Below are 24,756 nucleotides of genomic sequence, written 5' to 3' on the forward strand. Positions count from 1 at the left end.
CCGTGGTCTGAGAGACAGTTTGTTATAATTTCTGTTCTTTTACATTTGCTGAGGAGTGCTTTACTTCCAACTATGTGGTCAATTTTGGAACAAGTGCGGTGTGGTGCTGAGAAGAATGTATATTCTGTTGATTTGGGGTGGAAAGTTCCGTAGATGTCTATTAGGTCTGCTTGGTGCAGAGCTGAGTTCAATTCCTGGATATCCTTGTTAACTTTCTGTCTTGATCTGTCTAATGTTGATAGTGGGGAGTTAAATTCTCCCATTATTATTGTGTGGGAGTCTAAGTCTCTTTGTAGTCTCTAAGGACTTCTTTTATGAATCTGGGTGCTCCTGTACTGGGTGCAGTACTATATATTTAGGATAGTTAGCTCTTCTTGTTGAATTGATCCCTTTACCATTATGAAATGACCTTCTTTGTCTCTTTTGATCTTTGTTGGTTCAAAGTCTGTTTTATCAGAGACTAGGATTGCAACCCCTGCCTTTTTTTATTTTCCATTTGCTTGGTAGCTCTTCCTCCATCTCTTAATTTTGAGCCTATGTGTGTCTCTGCACGTGAGATGGGTCTCCTGAATACAGCACACTGATCCAATTTGCCAGTCTGTGTCTTTTAATTGGAGCATTTAGCCCATTTACATTTAAGGTTAATATTGTTATGTGTGAACTTGATCCTGTCATTATGATGTTAGCTGGTTATTTTACTCGTTAGCTGATGCAGTTTCTTCCTAGCATCGATGGTCTCAGATCTCAAACTCCATAATGGGAGAACAACTACTCTCTTCAAAGCTGTCAGAAAGGGACATTTAAGTCTGCAGAGGTTTCTGCTGCCTTTTGATAGCCTATGCCCTGCCCCTAGAGGTGGAGTCTATAGAGGCAGGCAGGGCTCCTCCAGCTGTGGTGGGCTCCACCCACTTCAAGCTTCCTGGCCACTTTGTTTGCCTACTGAAGCCTCAGCAATGGCGGATGCCCCTCCCCCAGCCTGGCTGCCGCCTTGCAGTTTGATCTCAGACTGCTGTGCTAGCAATGATCGAGGCTCCGTGGGCATGGGACCCTCTGAGCCAGGTGCAGGATATAATCTCCTGGTGTGCCGTTTGCTAAGACCGTTGGACAAGTGCAGTATTAGGGTGGGACTGATCTGATTTTCCAGGTGCCATCTGTTACTACTTCCCTTGGCTAGGAAACAGAATTACCTGACCCCCTGCGCTTCCCAGGTGAGGCAATGCCTTGCCCTTCTTCAGCTCACGCTCCGTGGGCTGTACCCACTGTCCTGCCCACACTGTCCAACAAGCCCCAGTAAGATGAAACCAGTACCTCAATTGGAAATGCAAAAATCACCCGTCTTCTGTGTTGTTCACGCTTGGAGCTGTAGCCTGGAGCTGCTCCTATTTGGCCATCTTGGAACCGCCCCTAATTCATTTAATTCTTATAACACTCCTATATGATTAACTTATTTAGTGCTTATAATACTCCTATAAGATTAACCCATTCATTCTTTATAACAATCCTATATTATTCGCATTTTCCACATATGGAAAATGAGGCACTAAGAGGTCATGTCACTTGCTCAAGGCCATGCAATAAGGAAGTGAAAAAACTGGGGACCTGAACCAAACCTGTGGGCTCCAGAATCCATGCACATCCCGAGTATACTCTACCACTCTGTTGAAAGAGAACTCTGTTCAGCAATTCTGCTAGCTCGTATCTTCTATTCCAGGGAAGATAATATTTTCTCAATTAAAATAAAGCAAAACAAGCAAACATACCATGCCTAAAGCCTAACTCTAGTAATTCAGAACTAGGTTGCAGCTTGAGTCATTTTTTAAAAAATCTGTTTTATCTTGAATAACTTTATTTCTGCACCAATACATTTTTTGACAATTTTCCTGCTATTCTTGCTACCATTTATGAAACTGGCTTGTTTGAAAATGTTTTAAATCTAGAGAACGCAATTATAGTGCAAACCTGATTGACATGGTAAATGGAGAGCATCAGCTGTTGGCACCTTTTGGTATGTAGGGATGGATGTGTTTAACTGGGCTTGAAATTCCTCAAACTCAGTCTCATGATGCTGGTTATTAAGTAGCCAAAGGGTGCAGCTGGGCGGTCTCAGTGAAAGATCTTTTTAATGAAATATCTGTATGGCAAGAAATTTTTTCATTCCAACTTTTCTGACATCGTTCCTTTGATTTTTACAAATTAAAACAAAAACAAAATAAAAATTCCTGAGCAAGTGAAGGCCCATAACTCCACCAAAGTATGCTTTGAGGGAAAACACATATTCCCTGCAGGTGCAGGCAGGAAAAAGTGGCACACTTTCCTTTCATTTTAGGAGCACTTGAAGTGTAAAGAAAAGAAAAAAATACAGTGGCTACATTCATAGATTCACCGAGTTTTAGTGCTGGAAGGAAGAGGAACGATCTGTGGTTCAGGTACCACATATTAAAGATGTCTGTTAAACTAAATCAAAACATCTTAGGCTGGCTTGAAATGTCTTCCACGACCTGACCCCTAATCTATAAGAATATTCTTCTAATAGGCCTTTAACATGCCTTTGAACATCAGCCTAACTAGAATATAAATGTACCTCCTTTTTTTTTTTTTGAGACAGAGTCTTGCTTTGTCTCCCAGGCTGGAGTGCAGTGGTATGATCTTGGCTCACTGCAACCTCTGCCTCCCGGGTTTAAGCGATTCTCATGTCTCAGCTTCTTGGGTAGCTGGGATTACAAGCACCCACCACTGCGCCCAGTTAATTTTTGTATTTCTTTTTTAGTAGAGACAAGATTTCACCATGTTGGCCGGGGTGGTCTCAAACTCCTGACCTCAAATGATTCGCCTGCCTTGGCCTCCCAAAGTGCTGGGATTACATGCATAAGTCACCCCACCCAGCCTTCTTTTTTTCTTTTAATAAATACATATTAAGTACTCTCTGTGTTAGACACTGAACTGGGGTCTAGGACTCTACACAGGAGTATGATAAAATTTCTGTCCTTAAGGAATTATCCTTTTAGTGGAGAGACAAACATCAATAGTTGAAATGCAGTACCTAACAGCCTGCAAAGGGAGGGGTGGCTTTACTCGGGAGATGAGAAGCCTTAAAGAAGGATTTGCCGGGAGCTCACCAAGTGGTGAAAAAGAATGCAGCCCAGTAAGGCAAATGAGCATCCCAAAGAGCATCCTGTAAGTTGTTAGCATCCCCAAAGACAAACGTGTGAAATGGTATGGCATATATTTCGGGAACTGTAAATAATGTATGAGTGAATCCAAGTGAAGGGAGGATGGTAATCCAAGTTGGAAAGGAAAGCAGGGGCCCATCCTAAAGGGCCATGAGCTCTGTGCTGAACAATTGGGCTCCTTCCTCCAGATATAAGGAGGAGATTCAAGCCAGACAGTGACATGTGGGAGTTGCACTAAAAGATGTTCTGGCAGCTGAGGAATGGACTAGAACAGGGCTAAAGCAGAGGCCGGGGGGCCAATGAGAGCCTCTCGGGATAGTCTTTGGGAGCAGCGAGCAGGGCCTGAAACAAAACCGCGGTAGTCGTGATGGAACTAGAGAAAGAATGGAAAAATAGTAAAAGGTACAGAGATGGGGTGCTCTGTGTTTGCCTTATGTTTTTCTGCAACTGTCACCGAAGTGATGCAATCTTTCTGTCTCTGTGGGTGGGAATCCTACCCATATTCTAAGATCTCATCAAAATGGTCCCTCCTTCTGAAGCCGCTACTCCTACCCCTCAGCTTAGGGGTCTCTCTCTTAATGGAGCTTTCAGAGCAACTTCCTTGTCTTTCCCTTAAGGCATTTCACACTTTCTGCCCTTTATTACAGCTTCGTATATAAAAATATCATTCTCTCTGGATTTCTCAACAGTATGGAAAAACGTCTTGAGATCTTTGGTACCCCTCATGACCACTTCCCACCATTTAATCTTATATGGATTGTGCTCACTCCCTAGATATTTTAAATGAATGAATTAGGAAACTGACATTCTGAAAGGCTAGATGATTTGTGCAAGTGATGTGGCTTACAGCTACTTTGAGTCATGTCAGGGCTACATCAGGAACTCAGGTATCCTGACTTCTAATGCAAAGCTCCTTCAGTGATGTAACCCTGGACCTGTCCACCTGGCTGAACACTTGGCCCCAGCAGTAAGCAGCTCCTTCTTTCGTGTGCTTTATCACTCTCTAACAACTGCAGAGGAGGAACTGTACCTAAGCCAATGCTCAAAACTTAGATAGAAATTAGGACCTCAGTAGCAGCAAAGTACATTCTGCCCTAGGGAGCCAGCAGCTGGAGGCAGAGCGCACAAAAGCAAGCGTTTCTGGCACCCACTGTAGGAAACATGTTGCTATTTTCAGCGGTGCAGCCTGTCCCTCTTGGTCCCTTTCCCTCATGCCTTCCTAGACAGACATCCATGGGAAATCAATCAAGGCCTTAACACCATGACACAGAGCCTGCTGTCACAGTCATGCCAGTCTGGCAGGCAGCAAGCATCTGGGAGCCAGTGGGTCCAAAAAAGTCTGGGCTGGACAGTTCAGAAAGCAACTTGCTTTTGAGAGGAAATTCCCAAGCCAACTGTGGTATCCCTACCCGATTCTTATAGGCCAAATGGTTTCTGCCTCTGATCGAAGTGCCAATGGCACAAAGGCCCCTCCTGCTGCTATCAAGGGCCCCTTTCTGCTGATTTATAATGAAAACCACATTATGAACAAGTGTTTTATTTATGGGAAAATTTTATTGGCATTTCTGTAGATACTACATTTGGAGTCTAATCCAGAGCCACCAAAGGCCAGGTGAGTGAGCAGGGTGCTATCATAGTTACTCAAAGATTCCAGGTCTCACTCTAGCTCTCCACGCTCCATGTCAACTCTCCCATAGCTCTCAGAGCCTGCATTTCTTTCCTTCCCGCTTTCCTATTGCCTCCCTCTTGGGTCAGGATCAGTCCTTACCTTGCTTTTTCCTAGCCTGGCTTAGGAGAAACCAGTTCTAGGAGATGCTAGTAAGAATAAGAACCTCATGCACAAATACATTTATTGTCTAACCAAATTAAACTAGTTTTGGGTGTTTTCTATTTTCACTTCGGGATGCCTCAAAGCTTTTGATGTCCTAAAACTTCCCATGAATTTCCGAGAAACAGATTAGGCAAGCAGTTTCTGTGCATGTGGCTTATACAGCTAGTTAGGGTCAGGTCAGGGCCACTTCTTTGACCAGGACCCCTTGCTGTCTGGCACTGTGGATATATTCTAAAACTCTGGTTCCCAGGAGCACATTCTGGAAAGCAGACTGAAGCCAAATACCAGAGAGTATGTTTTTAAGTTTCTTTTCTGGTATGATACAGCTTCGAATCAAATGAAGAGATAAGCTTGCAGTGAAAGAATGAAGACAGTTGTGTGTGTGCGTACGTGTGTGGGTGTGTATGTATGCATGCATTTTTTTTCATGTGCTCACACATGTGGGTTTCAGTGTATGTTTCTAGGTACAGGATCATACTTGGCAACATGTTTTTGAATTAAAAAAAGATATGTGAAGATAAAGCAATCAGATTTTCTTCTGTGACCCACTACTAGGTTGATATAAAAAGACGAGATCTAAAGGTATTTTGAATGACATTGTAATTGGAATAAAGATGCAGCTGTATAAAGTGATTACTAAGGATAGCATTTATTTGGATGTGCAAATTAGGATGTATTTGCTAAAATCAAGATGCTTATTTATGTGCATACCCTGTATGGGTTTGTGTACCTACATAAGTCTCACGTGAGTCATGGTCCAGAAAAGGATTCTGAGGATGAAATAATTTTATTAAAATGAGTTTCAGGGATAAGAGGAACAAGACTATCTGGGTTGCTAGAGGAAGAGAGGCCACTTTCTGAATGAGAACCAACATTTCTGTTACATCTTGTTTACTATGGTAGGCAGAAAAAAAGCCCCCTCAAACTTCTTTGCCCTAATCCTCAGAACCTGTGAATATGTTACCTAATGTGGCAAAAGGGAATTAGCAAATGTGACTTAGTTAAGGATTTGGGAATTATCTAGGGAGATTATCTATGATTAGCCTGAATGTAATCACGTAAGTCCTGAAGAGAACCTTTCCTGGCTGTGGTCAGAGAGAAGTGACTATGGCAGAAAAAGGCCAGAGAGATGCAACATTGCTGGCTTTGAAGATGCAGGTGGACCGTGAGCCAAGGAAGGACTATGGGAGGCTTTTAGCAGCTAGAAAAGGCCAGGAAAGAGATTCTTTCCTCTAGCCTCCAGAAAGGAAATACTGACACCTTCCCTTTAACTCAGTGAGATCTGTGCCAGACTTCTGACCTGCGAAACTGTAAGATAACAAATTTGTGTTGTTTTAAGCCACTGAGATTGTGGCCATTTGTTAAGTGGTAACATGAATCTAATTCACTAGACGCTTCCATCCTCATCCATCGGATTTCACTGCTGCACACATTCTTAGTGCGTTTGCAGTCATACACATCTTTGCATTTTTCAATCTTTTAGTTTATGGATGCAGACTTAGCAATTCACAGATAAATATCAGAATGCTGACTAACATCTAAACCTAGAAGGAACAACTTGCATGTCACCAGAAGATGCCAAGCATGTCTCCAGAGGCCATGTAATACAATGACCTCATTTTACAGATGAAGAAACAGGCCCAGATGTGTTCATTTGTTTTTCTTCCACCTTATCCCTTCCCCTCCCATTGATCACATTTAAACACCAACCTAAGAGACTAGAAGAACAAAAACCAGAGTTAAAGAGTTCTGTTCATTACGTTTTCACTTATAACACCTCTCACTTATGTGTGACTGTGTGTTTTAATGGGAAATTCTGTCTTGTAGAATTTAGAAGAGAAAAATCTAATCTCACGTTCATTAAGCTTTGAATTTCCCAAGCTTTGTATTTTTCCCTTTGGGAACCCGGCTTGATTAACACATAGCTGTTGTGCCCAATCTCTGGAGAGATGATATTGAGTTTACTTAGCCAAATGCAGAATAGCAAGCAATAGAAATATAAGCAAAAGCATGACAGATTATTCCCTGTTAGGACCATTTATCTTTAGCCATGACATATGCACAATCTGATCTTCATCTTTATCCTAGAAGCTTTTCCAATTTCCTTTATGAATTTCCATAGAGAACAGTGCTGAATAAACATTTCTGACTAGCAGAGAGGCTGGTAAATTTAAACACATAAATAATCGTGATGACTGGGCATACATTCTGAGCGACTACGGCTGCATACTCACGGGTGGTCCCAGGGCGCCTTGCGGTCCCATGCTTCCTGTGATTCCTGGGACTCCAGGGGCCCCAGGGATGCCCTAGAAGAGAGGTAGGAAAATGGAACAAAGTCAGGAATCACATATTCTCATCAATGACAGCCAACTTTTAAGCAAGCGTAACAAATACACACCATGATAGCTTCCCTCCCCCTCATCACCGGGACCTCATTCCTGTTCCCAATTCCCAAAAATGGAGGGAAGGCTTTTCATTAGCCTCCTCACTATACGTCAGGTGTGGTTCTTTCAAATTCAAGTCTTACTTGTGATTTACTAAAAGCTAAATCAATGCAGGTGATCTTCTGGCAAAATGACTCTGAGATAGAATAATCGGGCAATAGGGACACATTATCTTTCTAAGAAGTTTTAGGAAGAGTTCTCTCCCAAGGGATGAGTTGTTACACTAGAGTGAAGGTGGCTGCCGAGTAAAAGATCTGGCAAAAGAAAACCTCTCAAAGGAAATGAAATAGAATAATCGGGCAATAGGGACACATTATCTTTCTAAGAAGTTTTAGGAAGAGTTCTCTCCCAAGGGATGAGTTGTTACACTAGAGTGAAGGTGGCTGCCGAGTAAAAGATCTGGCAAAAGAAAACCTCTCAAAGGAAATGAAATGCTTTAAAACAGAGTGTGTCCCAGCAGTTTCTGGAAAGGCTTACTATTGGCCCTGGTGGTCCTGGAGGTCCCGAGGATCCATCCTTTCCTGGAAGGCCCTGGTGAAAAGAAACACAGTGTGTCAGCTAAGCAGATGCTTTACATGGCTTTCAGAATGGGCTCATCTAATTCCTTTTCGCATTTGGGGGTCAAGTCCTGCTGCTTGCTCTGGACTACCAAGGATTCACTGCCTTTAAACTCTTCATGGAAATTGTTTTTGGCAAGGTGTTTGTGTCTGTTGGCTCCATTAAATTGTTCAGTGCAAGAATTTTAGGTGTAAGAAATGCCACTTACAAACTTAAACAGGAACTTGCTTCCAAAAAGTGCTTTTACTAAACTAAGCACAGCAAATGGGAAGAGGATCCGTTCTTGGTCATTAATGAGCAGATGAAAAGATGAATTAGTGTCTTTTATGACCTAAGAGAGTCTTGGGCAGGGAATCTGTATCAGACAGATCTGTCTTTCATTAGGAGTACTGCAATATCTGAAAGTCTGCAACTTCAGGAGTAAGCTGGAGGAGATTTGGGAGGATTTCCTGTGGCAATGACTGAGCTTTGACTAGTGGGCAGATTTACTGTCATCGTGGGCTTACAAATGAGCACATGTTTGCGCCTCATTCCCTGGTGGAAGGATTTAAGGCAGAAAGCAAGTGATGTTCTTTAAAAAAAAACTTCCTAAATTATAGAATATATATGTATGTGTGTTATTTTTACGTTAAGTGTTAAAAAAACTGTAAGAGCTAGGATGACTTACTCCTAAATGTTTATAGCTCTTAATTGTGAATGCTGGCCTTTCCAAAGCCATTAATTTAAGAGAGAATCTTCAATCTAAATTTTATCATATTCACAAAATTTCATAAAATATTTTTCCAAACACTACCTGTTACTACAGGGAGAAACTGAATTTTCACCACGGAATTGATGTCCCATTGGAATAATTATTTTCCATCTCAAACCAACTCAAAACCTCTCTTGGCATCTCTGCAGACTCTCCCAACTCCCTTTCTAACATTCTTGCCACTTTTCCAGTGAGCTGTCTTTTCCACTTATTTTACCAAGAAAATCCATCCTTTTTTTTTTTTTTTTTTTTTGAGACAGAGTTTTGTTCTTGTTGCCCAGGCTGGAGTGCAATGGCGCAATCTCAGCTCACTGCAACCTCCCCCTCCCAGGTTCAAGCGATTCTCCTGCCTCAGCCTCCGAAGTAGCTGGGATGACAGGCATGTGCCACCACGCCTGGCTAATTTTGTATTTTTAGTAGAGATGGGGTTTCTCCATGTTGGTCAGACTCATCTCAATCTCCCGACCTCAGGTGATCCGCCTGTCTCAGCCTCCCAAAGTGCTGGGATTACAGGCATGAGCCACCACACTCAGCAGAAAATGCATCTTTTAGGTCTGTCCAGATTCACATTATGTCTCCCTACCTCAAGGTGTCAAATAAAAGACAGCAACGATAAGGCTGAGGGAGAGGAAATGGTGTGTGAGTTAGGAGAGTGTGAGAGCTGGTGCCAGGGCAGGGTGATATGGTTTGGCTGTGTCCCCACCCACATCTCATCTTAAATTGTAGCTCCAATAATTCCCACATGTCATGAGAGGGACATGGTGGGAGGTAATTGAATCATAGGGGTGAGTCTTTCCCATGATGTTCTCATGATAGTGAACAAGTCTCATGAGATCTGATGGTTTTATAAATGGGGTTCCCCTACACATGCTCTCTTGCCTGCTGTCATTTAAGACATCACTTTCCTCCTCCTTTGCCTTCTGCCATGATTGTGAGGTCTCCCCAGCCACGTGAAACTCTCAGTCAATTAAACCTCCTTCCTTTATAAATACCCAGTCTCGGGTATGTCTTTATTAGCAGTGTGAGAAGAATAATACACAGGGGTAGGACGAGTGTGGAGGAGAAACACTGGTCAGCAAGGCCCTTCGCCACACTCAACCTCAGAATGCTAGCGAGTCAGAAACTAGATAAGGCAGAGGATGCATGGGCTCACCAATATTTGTGATTTTCCTTTCCTGCCTAGGCACGTTGCTTAGCTGTTTTGCACTCTCTCTGCAATTACGCTGGAGCCACATGGTTGAGTTCTGGCCAATGAAAAGGGGCTAGTTTCAGGGGGCTAGTATGAGTTTCAGCTCATAAAAATTTCCAGTGCGTGATTCTACGCTTTATTTTCTTACTCTGGAGCAAACTTAAAGCCCAAATGTTGAAGATAAGAGTGTTCCAAGATGAAAAGACCCTGAGTTCCTAAATGACTGTGTGGAGCAGAGACTCCCTATCCACCACTCCTCCACCCACCCTTGCTGACAGCTCTGGATTGTGAATGAGTAATCAACTTTCATTCTATTTCATTTTATTGCATTAAACCACTGAGATTTTAGGGTGGTTTATTATAATTGCTGTCCAATCCTGATACATAAATTAGTATTTTTATTTTTACTACTACTTATATTCTTGCACTTCAGTCAAAAATATTAGTCTTGATAAACCCTGATACAGATTACATTATACACATATACACAGGTCCTTAGACCTGCTAACTAAACAATAAAAATTAATGCTGATATCAGGTGAAATAAACGATTTTATTTTATTTTTTTGAGACAGTCTTACTCTGCCACCCAGGTTGGAGTACAGGGGCACAATCATGACTCACCTCTGCCTTGACCTCCTGGGTGCAAGTGATTCACCCACCTCAGCCTCCCACGTGGCTGGGACTATAGCCATGTGCTACTACGCCACCCCTATGATTCAATTACCTCCCACTGCGTCCCTCTCATGACATGTGGGAATTATTGGAGCTACAATTGAAGATGAGATTTGGGTGGGGACACAGCCAGAACATGCTCATTTTTGTATGTTTTGTAGAGATGGGGTTTTGTCGCATTGCTCAGGCTGGTCTCGGACTCCTAGGCTCCAGTAATCTGCACGCCTTAACTCTCCAAAATGCTGGGATTAAAGGCATGAGCATTGCACCCAGTCAATAAATTATTTTAAAAGGAGTTTAAACGTAGCATGTCCAGGAAGAAGGACAAACATCAATCAAAATATGTGATGGATGAACAGGACATTAGAACCCATCCATTTCAACTCCTTCATATTACAAGTGAGAAAACCTGGGGCCAAGAGAGAGTTGAAAGAAAACTTAACTAATTTTTTAAAATAAGTTTATAATAATATATTCTTATTTCTGAGACGAAGTTCTTAGAAAAATGGAGCCTGGCCACATATTCACTAACTTAAGGAGACATTTTCAAAAAGTCATCTTTTGTTTCCTGCTTTAAAACTCTTCCAGCACCGGATAGGGAGTGAACATGCACCCATGTGTGAGCCCACAGAGGACCTGTGGCCAACGCAACCGCCCAGCAACCAAAACTGCAGTGTTACTGCAGGAGTTCTCCCTGAGTCACTGCCAGGCTGTGTCCAGAGGGGAAACATTCCAAAAACAAGTGAGGGGAAACTTTTCCACAGAAGGAGGCAAGCTGCAGAAAAGAAACTGCAGAAAATTGCATTGTTCCAAGGAAGAACAGCAGGAAATAACACATTTATTCCCCTCTCCCAATCAGATGAGAAGGAGTTTAAAAAACAACAAACTGTCAGTGTTCTCATCTATGACACTGGAAGGGTACTCCTGTGGAGGGGTTTGAATTCACTTGATTTATGGACATGGTGTGCATATCATCTGGAAGGATGAATGAAATGTTGCTCCTACATTTGAGCTTAATTTGGTGAAAGGGCTAGTGTTTCAGTGTGATCAAACCAAAAGTGGAGGCTGCAGCTGGGTGTGGTGGCTCACGCCTGTAATCCCAGCACGTTGGGAGGCTGAGGCAAAAGGATCACTTGAGCCAGGAGTTCAAGACTAGCCTGGGCAACACAGAGACACCCCTATCTCTACAAAAAAAAAAAAAAAATTAAAATCAAAAAGAAAATAGCTCCGTATGGTGGCTTGTGCCTGTAGTCCCAGCTACACTGGAGTATTGCTTGAGCCCAGAAGGTTGAAACTTCAGTGAGCTGTGATCACACCACTGCACTCCAGTTTGGGAGATAGAGTGAGACCCTGTCTCAAAAAATAAATAAATAAAGCAGAGACTGGATAAGACGTTTGTTTGCTTTAAGTTCTACCTAAAGAGTATCCTCAAAAGTTGGAATTTCTTCTTTCTCTTCTTCTTTTGAGGGCAGAAAATTATGTTTTATTCACTGCTACATTCCTAAAACTTTCTTAACACATTGCTGACACAAAATAGGTACTGCACGCGACCAAGTGCAGTGGCTCATGCCTGTAATCCCAGCACTTTGGGAGACTGAGGTGGGCAGATGACCTGAGGTCAGGAGTTCGAGACCAGCCTGGCCAACATGGTGAAACCCTGTCTCTACTAAAAATACAAAACTTAGCCAGGTGTGATGGCTCATGCCTGTAATCCCAGCTACTTGGGAGGCTGAGGCACGAGAATCACTTGGACCTGGGAGGTGGAGGTTGCAGTGAGCCAAGATTGCACCATTGCATTCCAGTGGGTGACAAAGCAAGACTCCATCTCAAAAAAAAAAAAAAAAAAGGTACTGCACTAATAAATACTTAATTTGAATAAAATTGAGACTCCTTCTCTACTTATCATGTTGAATAAGTAAGCGTGAATCACAGGTAGAATGAGTCTGGAAATGTATAGGGTGAGGGGAATGCTGGTGTCATTCTCCTTGCTCTTGAACCCTCTGCAAGCATGTCGAAAAGACATCAGGAGTCATCCTACTCTCAGAAGCTGAAATTTCATTTTAGTAAAAGCTTAGGGTTAGGATCCTAGAAGCAGACCCAGATCCTTGTGTGTTTGACTTACTGCAGGAGTGTTCTTGGAAGAAACCCGTAAGGAAGTTGGGTAGGGACAGGGAAGAGGTTAGGTAGAGTAGTGAGTTATCTAAACTTTTGCCTGATCCCATGCGGAGCTCTGGAGTGTGAATTACACATCAGAGTTGACTCACAGTAAGAGTCTATGAACGAAATCAGTTAGTCATTGACTGAGGGCCAAAATAACATTTCCAAGGGCAATTTTCTGGAGAAGGGGACAATTATGAGTTGTTATCAGTCAGCACCATAGCAGCTGGTGATGTAGTTCACCTGTCAGGTAAAGGGGATCCAATCAGGGCACCAGCAGCATCCACTACAATGCATTTCATTCTGGCACTTTTTTTCATGAACAACTAAACACTTTTAGATATAATGGTTCGAGAACAAAGAACAAATTTGTTCAAGAACAAAGGTGGGTTTTGTTTTTGTTTCTGTTTTTTGAGATGGAGTCTCACTCACTCTGTTGCTCGGGCTGGAGTGCAGTGGTACAATCTCGGCTCATGGCAATTTCTGCCTCCCAGGTTCAAGAAATTCTCCTGCCTCAGTCTCCTGAGTGGCTGGTATTACAGACATGCACCACTGCACCCAGCTAATTTTTGTATTTTTTTTGTAGAGACAGGATTTCACCATGTTGGTCAGGTGGGTCTTGAACTCCTGACCTTAAGTGATCCACCTGCCTTGGCCTCCCAAAGTGCTGGGATTACGGGCATGAACCACTGCACCCAACCAAGAACAAAAGTGTTTTTAAGATTACTGTAAGCTATCTGTTTGCATTATCTCAAATTAAATTTTTCTTATAAATTGTGATAACTAAAAGGATATCAGCCTTAATACCATTAAAAAACACAAAGCCATTTCTCCTAAAATTTCTTCTTAACCCTAGAAAATTAAAGATCTTCACATTTTCCATCTCGAAATAGTTTTATTTTTAAACTCTTAAATGACACCAGTAAACCTACCTTTGAAAGATTTTTTATTTGCAAGCCTTGCAGTTGTCATATTATCCAGAAATATCTGTACAGGTACCCACATGCTGGGGATTCTGCTAGGCTCTAGGTAAACAGTGATGGACAAGACAGCCACTCTCCTAAGAGTTTACAGTTTTGAGGATAGTCAAACAATGAAAAGAAACCAACAGTGTGTTACACTGAGAGACTATAGAGTTCCAATGGGAACATGGAGGAAGCGCACCTAACCCAGGCTTGGGCACAGAGACATTTTCACAGAAGAGGTGGAATTTAAGTCAAGTAATCAGAATGGTTGGGTCCATGGCATGAGTCTCCCTGTTCACACACCACTGCATGTTACAGCTCTCATTGGCAAGCCAGTCAGCTCTTAAAAGGGCAGGGTTCAGGCCCTTCTTCTCACATCTTCATTTCAGGGTGAGCAGCAGTAGCAGAAGCTTTTTATACACAAGCAATAAACTTGGTGAAAAGAAAAATTTTGTAAGGTATCTGCATTTTGTAGGGTAGATTAATGGGCAAATTCTAGCTTTGTCATTCAGCTTAACTATAATCAAAGCTCACTAAATGGTCTTCAACTATTGACAGCTAAAAAAAGTGCTTGCATGTCCCCAAACCTTTCTATATCTATAAATTTTCCATTATACACCAGGGAGCGAATCTAAGAAGATGTATGTTTAGGGATTAAGCATCCTCATATAAAACAGAACACTTGGCCAGGTGCGGTGGCTCATGCCTGTAATCCTAGCACTTTGGGAGGCCGAGGAGGGTGGATCACTGGAGGTCAGGGGTTCAGGACCAGCCTGACCAACATGGCGAAGTCCCATCTCTACTAAAAATACAAAAACTAGCCAGGCATGGTAGCTCACACCTGTAAGCCCAGATACTCAAATGGCCGAGGCAGGAGAATCACTTGAAGCCAGGAGGTGGAGGTTGCAGTGAGCCAAGATCATACCACTGCACTCCTGCCTGGCTGACAGAGTGAGACTCTGTCTCAGAAACAAACAAACAAACAAACAGCAGAACATTTAATTAAGCAATGTACAGTGAATATTAGGAAATAGAAGGTTAAACAATAAGCATAATATGTGAATTCACCTAGGTTTTTTTTTAAATGCATGAAATCAGTCACCCACAGACAGGGATTTTTAAAAATAACATGAATAGCTCTAGGCATTTTTCCTTTTTAATATTCCTACCTCAAAATATTAATATGCACCCATAGTCCACATTAAAAATAATTCCTGCTATAAAAACTTGAAAGGATTTTTATAATTTGCTTTTAAAAACATTTACCTATGAGCAACTTATTAAGTTAAGGTTGGCTATGATTTATCAGCAAAAGTATGCCTAACCCACAATTTGCTTTCAAAATCACTAACATTTGAATAAACACTAAATTTAACTATGGCTGAAATTGGCAAAGCATACTGCTATACAGACATTTAATTAAACATTTCTTCATTTCCATTTTTGCAGTTTTCTTTTCCATATTGTAGAACAAATATATGTGCTTTTTTGCAAGTTTCTAAACATTTTTCGGTAGGCTCTTTATAAGTCTGTAGTTTCTAGGTACTGTGCCTATGGTCTCTCAAAAACTGACCTGCCCATAAATAGCGTTGCAATTGAAAATCAAGTCAGACAGCAGAAATACTGCCTAGAACTAGTGACTCAATTATAATATTCTTCATTCATTCATTCTTTGAAGCAGACAATGGTAGGTCATGATACTAACCTTAAGATTCTGGCCAATTGTTAAGGTCATTCAACTGACGCTATACCCTCGGGTAGAGTGGGGTCTCTAAGCAGCTGGCAACAGATGAATTTGTTGAAAGGGGCCAGGCTCAAGCAGTCAGGGTTAGAGAAATGCTTCTTGAAGAAATCCCCGTTGCACCATTTCAACCCTGTGGCATGCTCTGGACTTCTGTAAGCAGACTAGTGTGGCAGCTAGCCATAAGAAATAAGGCTGCTATTTGCAGCAAAGGATTAAGACCAATCACCAGATTAAGAAGCCAAGCAACTAGAAGCCACACACCCTGCAAACACTGTCCCAGGCTAGAGATCCGGGGTCAATCCTTGTGTTGGGTCACATGGGGAAATTTTCAGTAACACAAACTTGCACACACACACACACATTAAAAATGTATATGTATATATGCACAGATAAACATATACATCTATTTATATGTCATATATACACATATACTATTTTTATTTCATTTATTTATTTATTCATTTATTTTTAAACTTTTTTTTAGGTTCACGGGTACATGTGCTGGTTTGTTATACAGGCAAATTGCATATCACAGGGGTCTGTTGTATAGATTATTTTGCTACCCAGGTAATAAGCATAGTACCCAATACATATTTTTTGATCCTTATCCTCCCCTCTCCCTCTACCCTCAAGTAGGTCCCAGTGTCCATTGTTCCCTTCTTTGTGTCCACATGTACTCAATGCTTAGCTCCCACTTGTAAGTGAGACTATGTGGTATTTGGTTTTCTATTCCTGTGTTAGTTTACCCAGGATGATGGCCTCCGAATCCATCCATGTTGCTTAAAAGGACATTATCTCATTCTTATAGCCAAGGCAATCCTAAGCAAAAAGAACAAAGCTGGAGGCGTCACACTTCATGACTTCAAACTGTACTACAGAGGTATGGTAACCAAAAGAACATGGTACTGGTATAAGAGCAGACACATAGACCAATGGAGCAGAAAAGAGAACCCAGAAATAAGACCACACACCAATAACTATCTGATCTTTGAGAAATGTGACAAAAACAAGCAATGGGGAAATGACTCCATCTTCAATAAATGGTGCTGGGATAACTGGCTAACCACATGCAGAAGATTGAAACTGGACCCCTTCCTTATACCATATTATACAAATATTAACTCAAGATGGATTAAAAACTTAAATGTAAAACCCAAAACTACAAAAACCCTGGAAGATAACCTAGGCAATACCATTCAGGACATAGGCATGGGCAAAGATTTCATGACAAAGATGCCAAAAACAACTGCAACAAAAGCAAAAATTGACAAATGGGCTCTAATTATACTAAAGAGCTTCTGTACAGCAAAAGAAACTATCAACAGACTAAAAAGACAACTTACAGAATGGGAGAAAAAGTTTGCAAACTATGCATCTGACAAAGACCTAATATCCAGCATCTCTAAGGGACTTAAACAAACTTACAAGAAAAAAAAAAAACTCCATTAAAAAGTAGGCAAAGGATATGAACAGACATTTATCAAAAGAAGACATAGATGTAGCCAACAATCACATGAAAAAGAAAGCTCAACATCACTAATCATTAAAGAAATGCAAATCAAAACTACACTGAGATGTCATCTCACACCAGTCAGAATGCCTATTATTAAAAAGTTAAAAACAAAACAAAACAAAGACAGATGCTGGTGAAGTTGTGGAGGAAAAGGAATGCTTTTACACTATTGGTGGGAGTGTAAACTAGTTCAACCATTGTGGAAGGCAGTGTGGTGATTCCTTAAAGACCTAAAGACAGAATTACTATTCAATCTCGCAATCCCATTACTGGGAATATGCCCAAAGGAGTATAAACTGTTCTATTATAAAGACACATGCATGTGTAGGTTCACTACAGCACTATTCACAATAGCAAAGACATGGAATCAACCTAAATGCCCATCAATGATAGACTGGATAAAGAAAATGTAGTACATATACACCATAGAATACCATGCAGCCACAGAAAAGAATAAGAGCATGTCCTTTGCAAGGACATGGATGGAGCTGGAGGGCATTATTCTTAGCAAACTTCTGCAGGAATAGAAAAACCAGATTCTGCATGTTCTCACTTATAAGTGGGAGCCAAATGATGAGAACACGTAGACACATAAAAGGAAACAACCCACACTGGGACCTAACAGTGGGTGAAGGATGGCAGAAGGGAGAGAATCAGGAAAAATAATTGATGTATTCTAGGTTTAACAGCTTAATACTTGGGTGATGAAATAATTTGTACAACCAACCCCCATGTCACATATTTACCTATGTAACAAACCTGTATATCTTGTACATGTACCACACATACTATTTTATTTTTATTTTAAGTTCCAGGGTGCATATGCAGGATGTGGAGGTTTGTTACATAGGTAAATATGTGCCATGGTGGTTTGCTGCACCTGTCAACCTGTCACCGAGGTATCAATCCCAGCATGCATTAGTTATTTTTCCTAATGCTCTCCTTCCCCAACCCCACCCCCTACCAGGCCCCAGTGTGTGTTGTTCCCCTCCCTGTGTCCATGTTATCTCATTGTTCAGCTGCCACTTATAAGTGAGAACATGCGGTCCACATACACGATTTTTAATATATACATACTCATTTATAATTTCAAAGTGTATCTATATAAATACAAACATATGTACATTTTTAGTAACCTGCAGTGATGACTTCAGTGAATTAAAACAAAACAAAAAAAAATACCAGCAATAGTCTATTAAAGAAATCACTTTGACATCGGTAGGTCTCACACAATATACTACCTAGTAATTCCAAAACCTAGCTGGTTATCAGAATCATTAAGCTTTTAAGAACTATACATTCCTAAGTCATGCCTAAGACCTTTTGATTCCAAATCTCTGAGACTAAAGTACAGGAATCTGTATATTAAAACACAAAACAACGACCTGATGACTTAAGTTAGGAAACTGCTGGTTTACCAATATAAAACGCAAATCCCAACGCTGAAGGACAGTGTTAGAACCAGGGCACAAAGCAGATGTTACTATTTGTACCACGCCTGTGTCCCAGATAAAGACAATTTCAGAAGTATCTTTTTTTTTTCTTTCTGAGACGGAGTCTTGTTCTGTCACCCAGGCTGGAGAGCAGTGGTGCGATCTCGGCTCACTGCAACCTCCACCTCCTGGGTTCAAGTAATTCTCCTGCCTCAGCCTCCTGAGTAGCTGGGATCACAGGCACATGACACCATGCCCAATTATTTATTTATTTATTTATTTATTTTTTGTATTTTTAGTAGGGACAGGGTATCACCATGTTGGCCAGGCTTGTCTTGAACACCTGACCTCGTGATCCACCCGCCTTGGCCTCCCAAAGTGCTGGGATTGTAGGCGTGAGCCACCGCGCCCAGTCCAGAAGTATCCTTAGAGTCAGTAATAACAGGAAACTAATATGCCCTAGTAGCTGTTCTCTTCTCAGATGTGCCCAGGTGTGCCACTCTCCAGGTAAAGGTGTAAAGTGATCAAGAAAGCATATTTTTATGGGTGTAGTATCAGTATCTACTTCTTCAAGAAATTTACCCACACTGGGTTCCTATTGCCCCAAAATGCTGGGCGAGACATCTTCCATGTTGAAGTCCTGCTTATTAAATATCTCTTTTGAGAAAGATTTTCTCACAGTAACAAAATCCTATGGTGATCTTTATGAATATAATTTTGTGGAAAGAAAGAGTGAAGTGTAGGAGCCAGGCAGATGGATTAAAATCCTAGCTCTAACACTTACTAGCCGTGTGCCATTGCTTCTTCAGTTTCCTGAGCTTTAGATTCTTTGTCTGCAAAATGGGGATAACAATGCCTAGCACTCATAGTTATTCCGAGGACTGGAGAACATCATATTTGCAAAGCACCTGCACACACTCAATAATTCATGGTAGTAGTTGCTGCTATTTTTATTAAAATAATCTGTTTAGTCTCAACTGCACATGCCATCACCACCGTGGCTGATTGCGCAAAGGCTTTCTTGGGATTTTATAAAACCCATCTAGACCCACAAAGAAGAAAATCAAATTATTCCCTCCACTAGTTTTGTGACGGTATTTACACATCCTCTTCAGAAGGCGTAAGATGCTCAAGGGAATAATTATCATGAATCTCAGTATTTTACAAAATATTCCTTAGATAAATATTTCATCACTGCTTAACATTTATGATAAAAATTAAATCCAGATAGTTGACTCAAGTTCAGTTTCTCAAGTGCATGTCAAGTCTAACTCACTTTTGATGAAATGGAATATTCATCACAAATATGTCCTTTGTAGACATAAAACCTGTGCAATCTAGAAGCATGCTTCCGATGTCCTTGTCATGTGAAATCCAAGAAAAAAAATGTTAACTTGCTTTTAAGAAAAGAATTTTTGTATTTCTTTAGTCTCCTAGGGCATCTTGAAATGTCAAGTACAAGCCTTATAAAATATTATAAATGTCCAGATTTAAGTTTACCTTGAAAATAGTGAATACTAGTATTAGCTAAAATCACATTTTTATAGAGAAATGCTTTATATGAATTAATCTCCATGACAATTCTCTGCAGTCAAATATTATTTTTTCCACTTTACCGCTGAGGAAAGTGAGGCTTGGAAACATGAAGTAATCCATGTCTTGCCTATTCTTCCTAGTTTTCCTGGGGACCACCCTGATATCTAGGGTAGGGACTGAGAAATCCACCATATATTAGAGGAGCTCAAAGATCACAGGATAGGTTCTGAGGTCACAGATACCAAGAAAAGAAGAGGAAGGAGATGAGAGCAGTAACAAGATTTACAGTGCAATGAAAGATGAGACGAAAATGCTTTCTTCTGGAATGACCCCAATGCACTTGGCTATGAAATATGAACTTGCACTATTGCTTTTTAAAGTGTGGTCCTGTACTCTACTGGCTGCCTAGCAAGAGGCTGTAACTTGTTCAATCAAGAAGTCCAGTTTTTACCGGACTTGCTTATGGCCTCAGGCCCAGAGTTGAATAAGAGCTACCTCTAAGAGTCAAAGATTCCCCTTGGGAAAAGCCAGAATAAGCTAGAAACATTAGAAGAGAAGATGTTTCATCTTCTCCTTTTTATTATTTGTTAAGATCTCTCTCCTTCTAGGTTAAATTCAGGGGTACTATTGGTTTCAGCTCCAGGAAAGGGATGCTAACCTTTCCCTAAGCTTTCAGTCAAGGCGATGGCACCTGGTTTGCACTTTAAGTTTGTGCCTGTCAATAAGAGAAGACAAAGATTTGGCCAGGTGTTGTGGCTCGTGCTTGTAATCCCAGCACTTTGGGAGGCTGAGGCAGGAGAATCGCTTGAAGCCAGGTGTTTGAGACCACCCTGGGCAAAATAACAAGACCCCCATCTCTACAAAAACAAAAAAGTTAGCCAGACAAGGTGATGCAAACCTGCAGTCCCAGCTACCTGGTAGGCTGAGGTGGGAGGATCACTTGAGCCCAGGAGTTTGAGGCTGCAGTGAGTCACGATTGCGCCACTGCACTCCAGCCTGGGCCACAGAGCAAGACCTTATCTGTAAAAATTAAAATTAAAATAAGTAAATAAACAAGAAAAGGCAAAGATAGAAAAGGAAGAAAAATGAGCAGTAAGGAATAGCCCACCACCCCTACTGCACACCACACTCACGTACTCCTTACACTGTCCAAGGAGCTAAAAGCACCCATTGAACATCATTGAAAATGTTTGCTGCAGTTTCCTTCTCCTTTCCCTAGAGTAGGCTTTACTCACACAGGACTGGGGAAATAAAGGCACAGTAACATTAAGTGATTTCAGTGCTCAGAGTGGAGGAAAATAAAAAATTTTGCCTTCCTGAATTTCTGGACAGCGAAGCCTGACTGGGGAGTTTTCTGGAAGTGTCTTCTCAGTCATTTCAGCAGTAAGTTTCATCATCCTGTGTTTGCTCTCTGTCTGTTCTAAGCCATGGTTGTTATTGTTGTTGTAATTTTTTTTTCCCCAAATGTAGCTTTGCCTTTTAGAATGGCCTGAGGTGGAGCAGGAATAATTGCAAGGTGTTTGTGCTTACTCTATAAACAGCACCTCCTCTCCCACTGCCAAACCAGGGAGAGCTGGCCCTCCAAGGCAGCGTGTCTTCTGGAGTGCTTTATGTCCAAGGTCTGTTTCCCACCATGAAAGTTGTCCTGGGCCTCCTACCTTACAATCCTGCCCAGTAATTATTAATATCTAACTGTGTGAGAACTTTACTATCCTTAAGCCCTCAGATCAGTTGACTGAACAGATCAGAGCCACCTAAATAGCCATTTGTAATCCATCCTTCATTTCTTCTTTCCTTCTCTACTGTCTTTGAGAAGACCCTTTTGTTTTTCTGGCCCCAGGGAATAGCCATGCTCTTATCCCTTCCTTCCATCTCCTCTAGGTAAATAGTCTACAAACTGTCTCCCTCTGCCACTGAAGTTCTCTCTTCTTCTGGATTCTTCCCTGTAGGCAGTAATGAACAACTCTGTCCAGGCTGAGTGTAGTACACGGCATATTATATGTGCTCAATTAAGACATGGCTGATTGATAAAAAAAAATGTGGTCCTTCCCTCAAGCAAGGCAGCCATGTTACACAATTTCAGGGGTTTTACTCTGTGTGAATGGCATCCCCTCCTATTGCACATTGAAATGATATTGCCTTCAAATATCTCTCCTAAAACAATCATCACAGGATTCATATAATCTTTTCTTTAAACGTGGCCCTATAAAGAATGAATATCCTCAGAAATCTAGTTTGGAAAAGCAAGCCTACTTCCATCTAATATGTTTTCAAAGTAAGAATCAGACATACTCTAAAAGTTTGACTTTCAGATTGGAAGAGAAAGTAAAATAAAATCCAAGTACAGATATCTTATCACTTTATTACAGCTCTAAGACTTTTAATCCTATAGAGGAACACACATTTGGAGGGATAGCAAAATATTTATCAAAAGTCTGTGTTGGTATATTGGTGTTAAAAGAAAGAAATCCAAAACCAAATGATTCAAACACTAATTCAACATGTTTGATTTGTGAGTTCTTTGCCAAGATTGGACTTCATGCACAGATAAATCAAATAAACTCACCAAACTAAATCTTTAGAATTGCCATTTTCAGAACTTCAGGAATCATGAAGGAATCCAGGTGTGTAACCACACAGGATCTTAGCCTACGCCCTTTGCCAAAATATATAAATATTTCTAGACGTTCCTTCCACATGTACAAGAATGCTACATAAATCTAACTGTTACAGAATGCCTTCTTCAGATACATTCACCTAAACATGTTTCACGGACTAAGTAATTCCATTTGATGAACAGAGACTACACTGAGATTTTACGCAAACGAAAGTTTGGTGTTAAAAAAAAGCGGGGTGGAAGTAGAAGGGTTGCACATCTACATTCTATAGAAAAAAAACAAGAACAATTTCACTATTCTTGAACAGTGTAGCTACCCTGAGCTAAAAGCCTTGTTTGAGTAGAGAAGTGAGTGCTCAAGTCAATTGTTTGCTAACCTAGTAAGTTTGACCAAAAACACCAGTGAACGCCAGATGTGTTGTCCTTCATTGGCTTGGATCTAAGTGGTTACCGCTCTATATAATCCAGTCTTGAGGAAAACGGTGGAGCTGCTCACATGTCTAAATCGGTGACAGTTTAAGGAAGATCAGCCTCTGTGTCCCTTGCTGAAAATTTAATGACTTCGTATTGCCTTCATGTTAAAGTTCAAAATCCTTAGTTGGAAAAAATAGATGATTTAAGTGAATTTATGCTTACCTCTCTAACTTCATCTCTTAACAATCGCCCCACACCTAAGTATGTGTGTACATGCATTCAACACACACACACAATCACTCTAACCTCCTGCCATACTAAATGAAACACAATATTGGAAATGCCCCACCTTCCCTCACCTCTATCTCTTTGTATATGCTGTTCCCTCTGCTTGCAATAGTTTTCCTTTCCTTGTTCACCTGGCTGACTTCTATCTTTCAATCAAGACTCGGCCTAGATGGTACATCCTCTGAGAAGCCTTCTTCCAGGCTCCAAATCTAGCTTGGTTATCCATTCTTTGTGTTTTCACAGGGCTCTGCTCTCATTATAGCATGTAATAAAAGTTTCTTATTTAGTTATATTTCTTCGCAATAAACTATAAACTCTTTGAGAACAAGAACCTCAAACCTGGTTCAGTAAAACCTTATCGACTAAACAAATACCAGATGTTAGTGTATCCCTTTCCTGAACATCTTTACACTTTATTGTACTGCTGTCCACTTGAACAGATGAAAACAACCAATAATTGAACTATATTAAATAAATGGAGATTGCCATGTAAGCGATACTATAGAAAGCCATTCTATTTAAATTTCAGTTCATATGGTTCTTTATTTCCTTTACATTTATGCCTCAAGGATTTGAAAGCACTGGAGAAACCTACTAAACCAATGCACACAATAAACTATATTCAGCTTATGGGAGCACTCAGAAAGGGATGTGCTAACTTGGGAAGGTTTGATGAAAGTTCCTAGGGTTTGACGAAGTAATGAACAGAAGATGTCAGTGAAGGGAAATAGATGCAGGATAGGTGAAATATACATAAACAGGAGAAACCAAAAAGCAAAAACTGGCTTGACTCCCTTACATAGAAGCCAGTCAGCAATAAGAGTGACCTGGTGAAAAGTCTACTTTGCTAAAAACCAACCTTGGGCAAGACCTTACCCTCTGGCCTGGTGAGCCATCACGTCCTGGTGAACCAACGCCTCCTGGGATACCCTATGTAGAACAGGGACAAAAAAGAGTCAGGTTCACAGGAATGAGTCATCTGCTCACCCAGCTTCCCTGAAATAGATGAAGGCCTCCAAACAAACCTAAGAGCATAATGGTGAACCCTTTGTAACCTACAGTTCAGACTTAGAAGTTATTCATGGGCAAAGAACGTTCCCTGTCAGAGCTCACCTGAGGAACATCAGTGTGACTCTCAAAAGCGGCTTAGGGTAAGTGAATACAGGCAAACAGTCTTTAATATGGAAAACACTTACCAAGATCACAACTGACTTCAGAAGATCCAGCTTTTTTTCCCCCCTTGGCAAAGGTGTAGACTGAGAGCAATAGACTTAAAAAATAAAAATATTACCTGTGGACCTGGAAGACCAGTATCTCCTTTCTCTCCTTTATCTCCTGGCATTCCCTGAATATCCAGAAGTATACAGAGTTAAGTTCACATAGGGAAATTCTTAGCGTTTTCTTTTCCCTCTCTCATTATTTAAATATTTTCCACAGTAAATTGTGTTCTCACTAACATCTAAACAGAATA

The 24,756-nt window shown here is 41.0% G+C and overlaps 1 protein-coding gene across 1 annotated transcript in view; it reads right to left on the minus strand.

Moving 5' to 3' along the window:
* The window catches only part of COL14A1 (collagen, type XIV, alpha 1), a 255,503-nt gene that overhangs the window by 35,721 nt on the left and 195,026 nt on the right, over positions 1-24,756 (minus strand). Inside the window, exons 39-42 of the mRNA XM_011941061.1 lie at positions 24,577-24,630; positions 24,162-24,215; positions 7,923-7,976; positions 7,236-7,307 (exon numbers count right to left, since the gene is read on the minus strand). Of these exons, the coding sequence (XP_011796451.1) occupies positions 7,236-7,307; positions 7,923-7,976; positions 24,162-24,215; positions 24,577-24,630 (234 nt within the window). The remainder of the gene's footprint in view (positions 1-7,235; positions 7,308-7,922; positions 7,977-24,161; positions 24,216-24,576; positions 24,631-24,756) is intronic.

Source organism: Colobus angolensis, unplaced genomic scaffold (genome assembly GCF_000951035.1).
Source record: "Colobus angolensis palliatus isolate OR3802 unplaced genomic scaffold, Cang.pa_1.0 Scaffold198, whole genome shotgun sequence".
In the NCBI taxonomy this organism is placed as follows: domain Eukaryota; kingdom Metazoa; phylum Chordata; class Mammalia; order Primates; family Cercopithecidae; genus Colobus; species Colobus angolensis.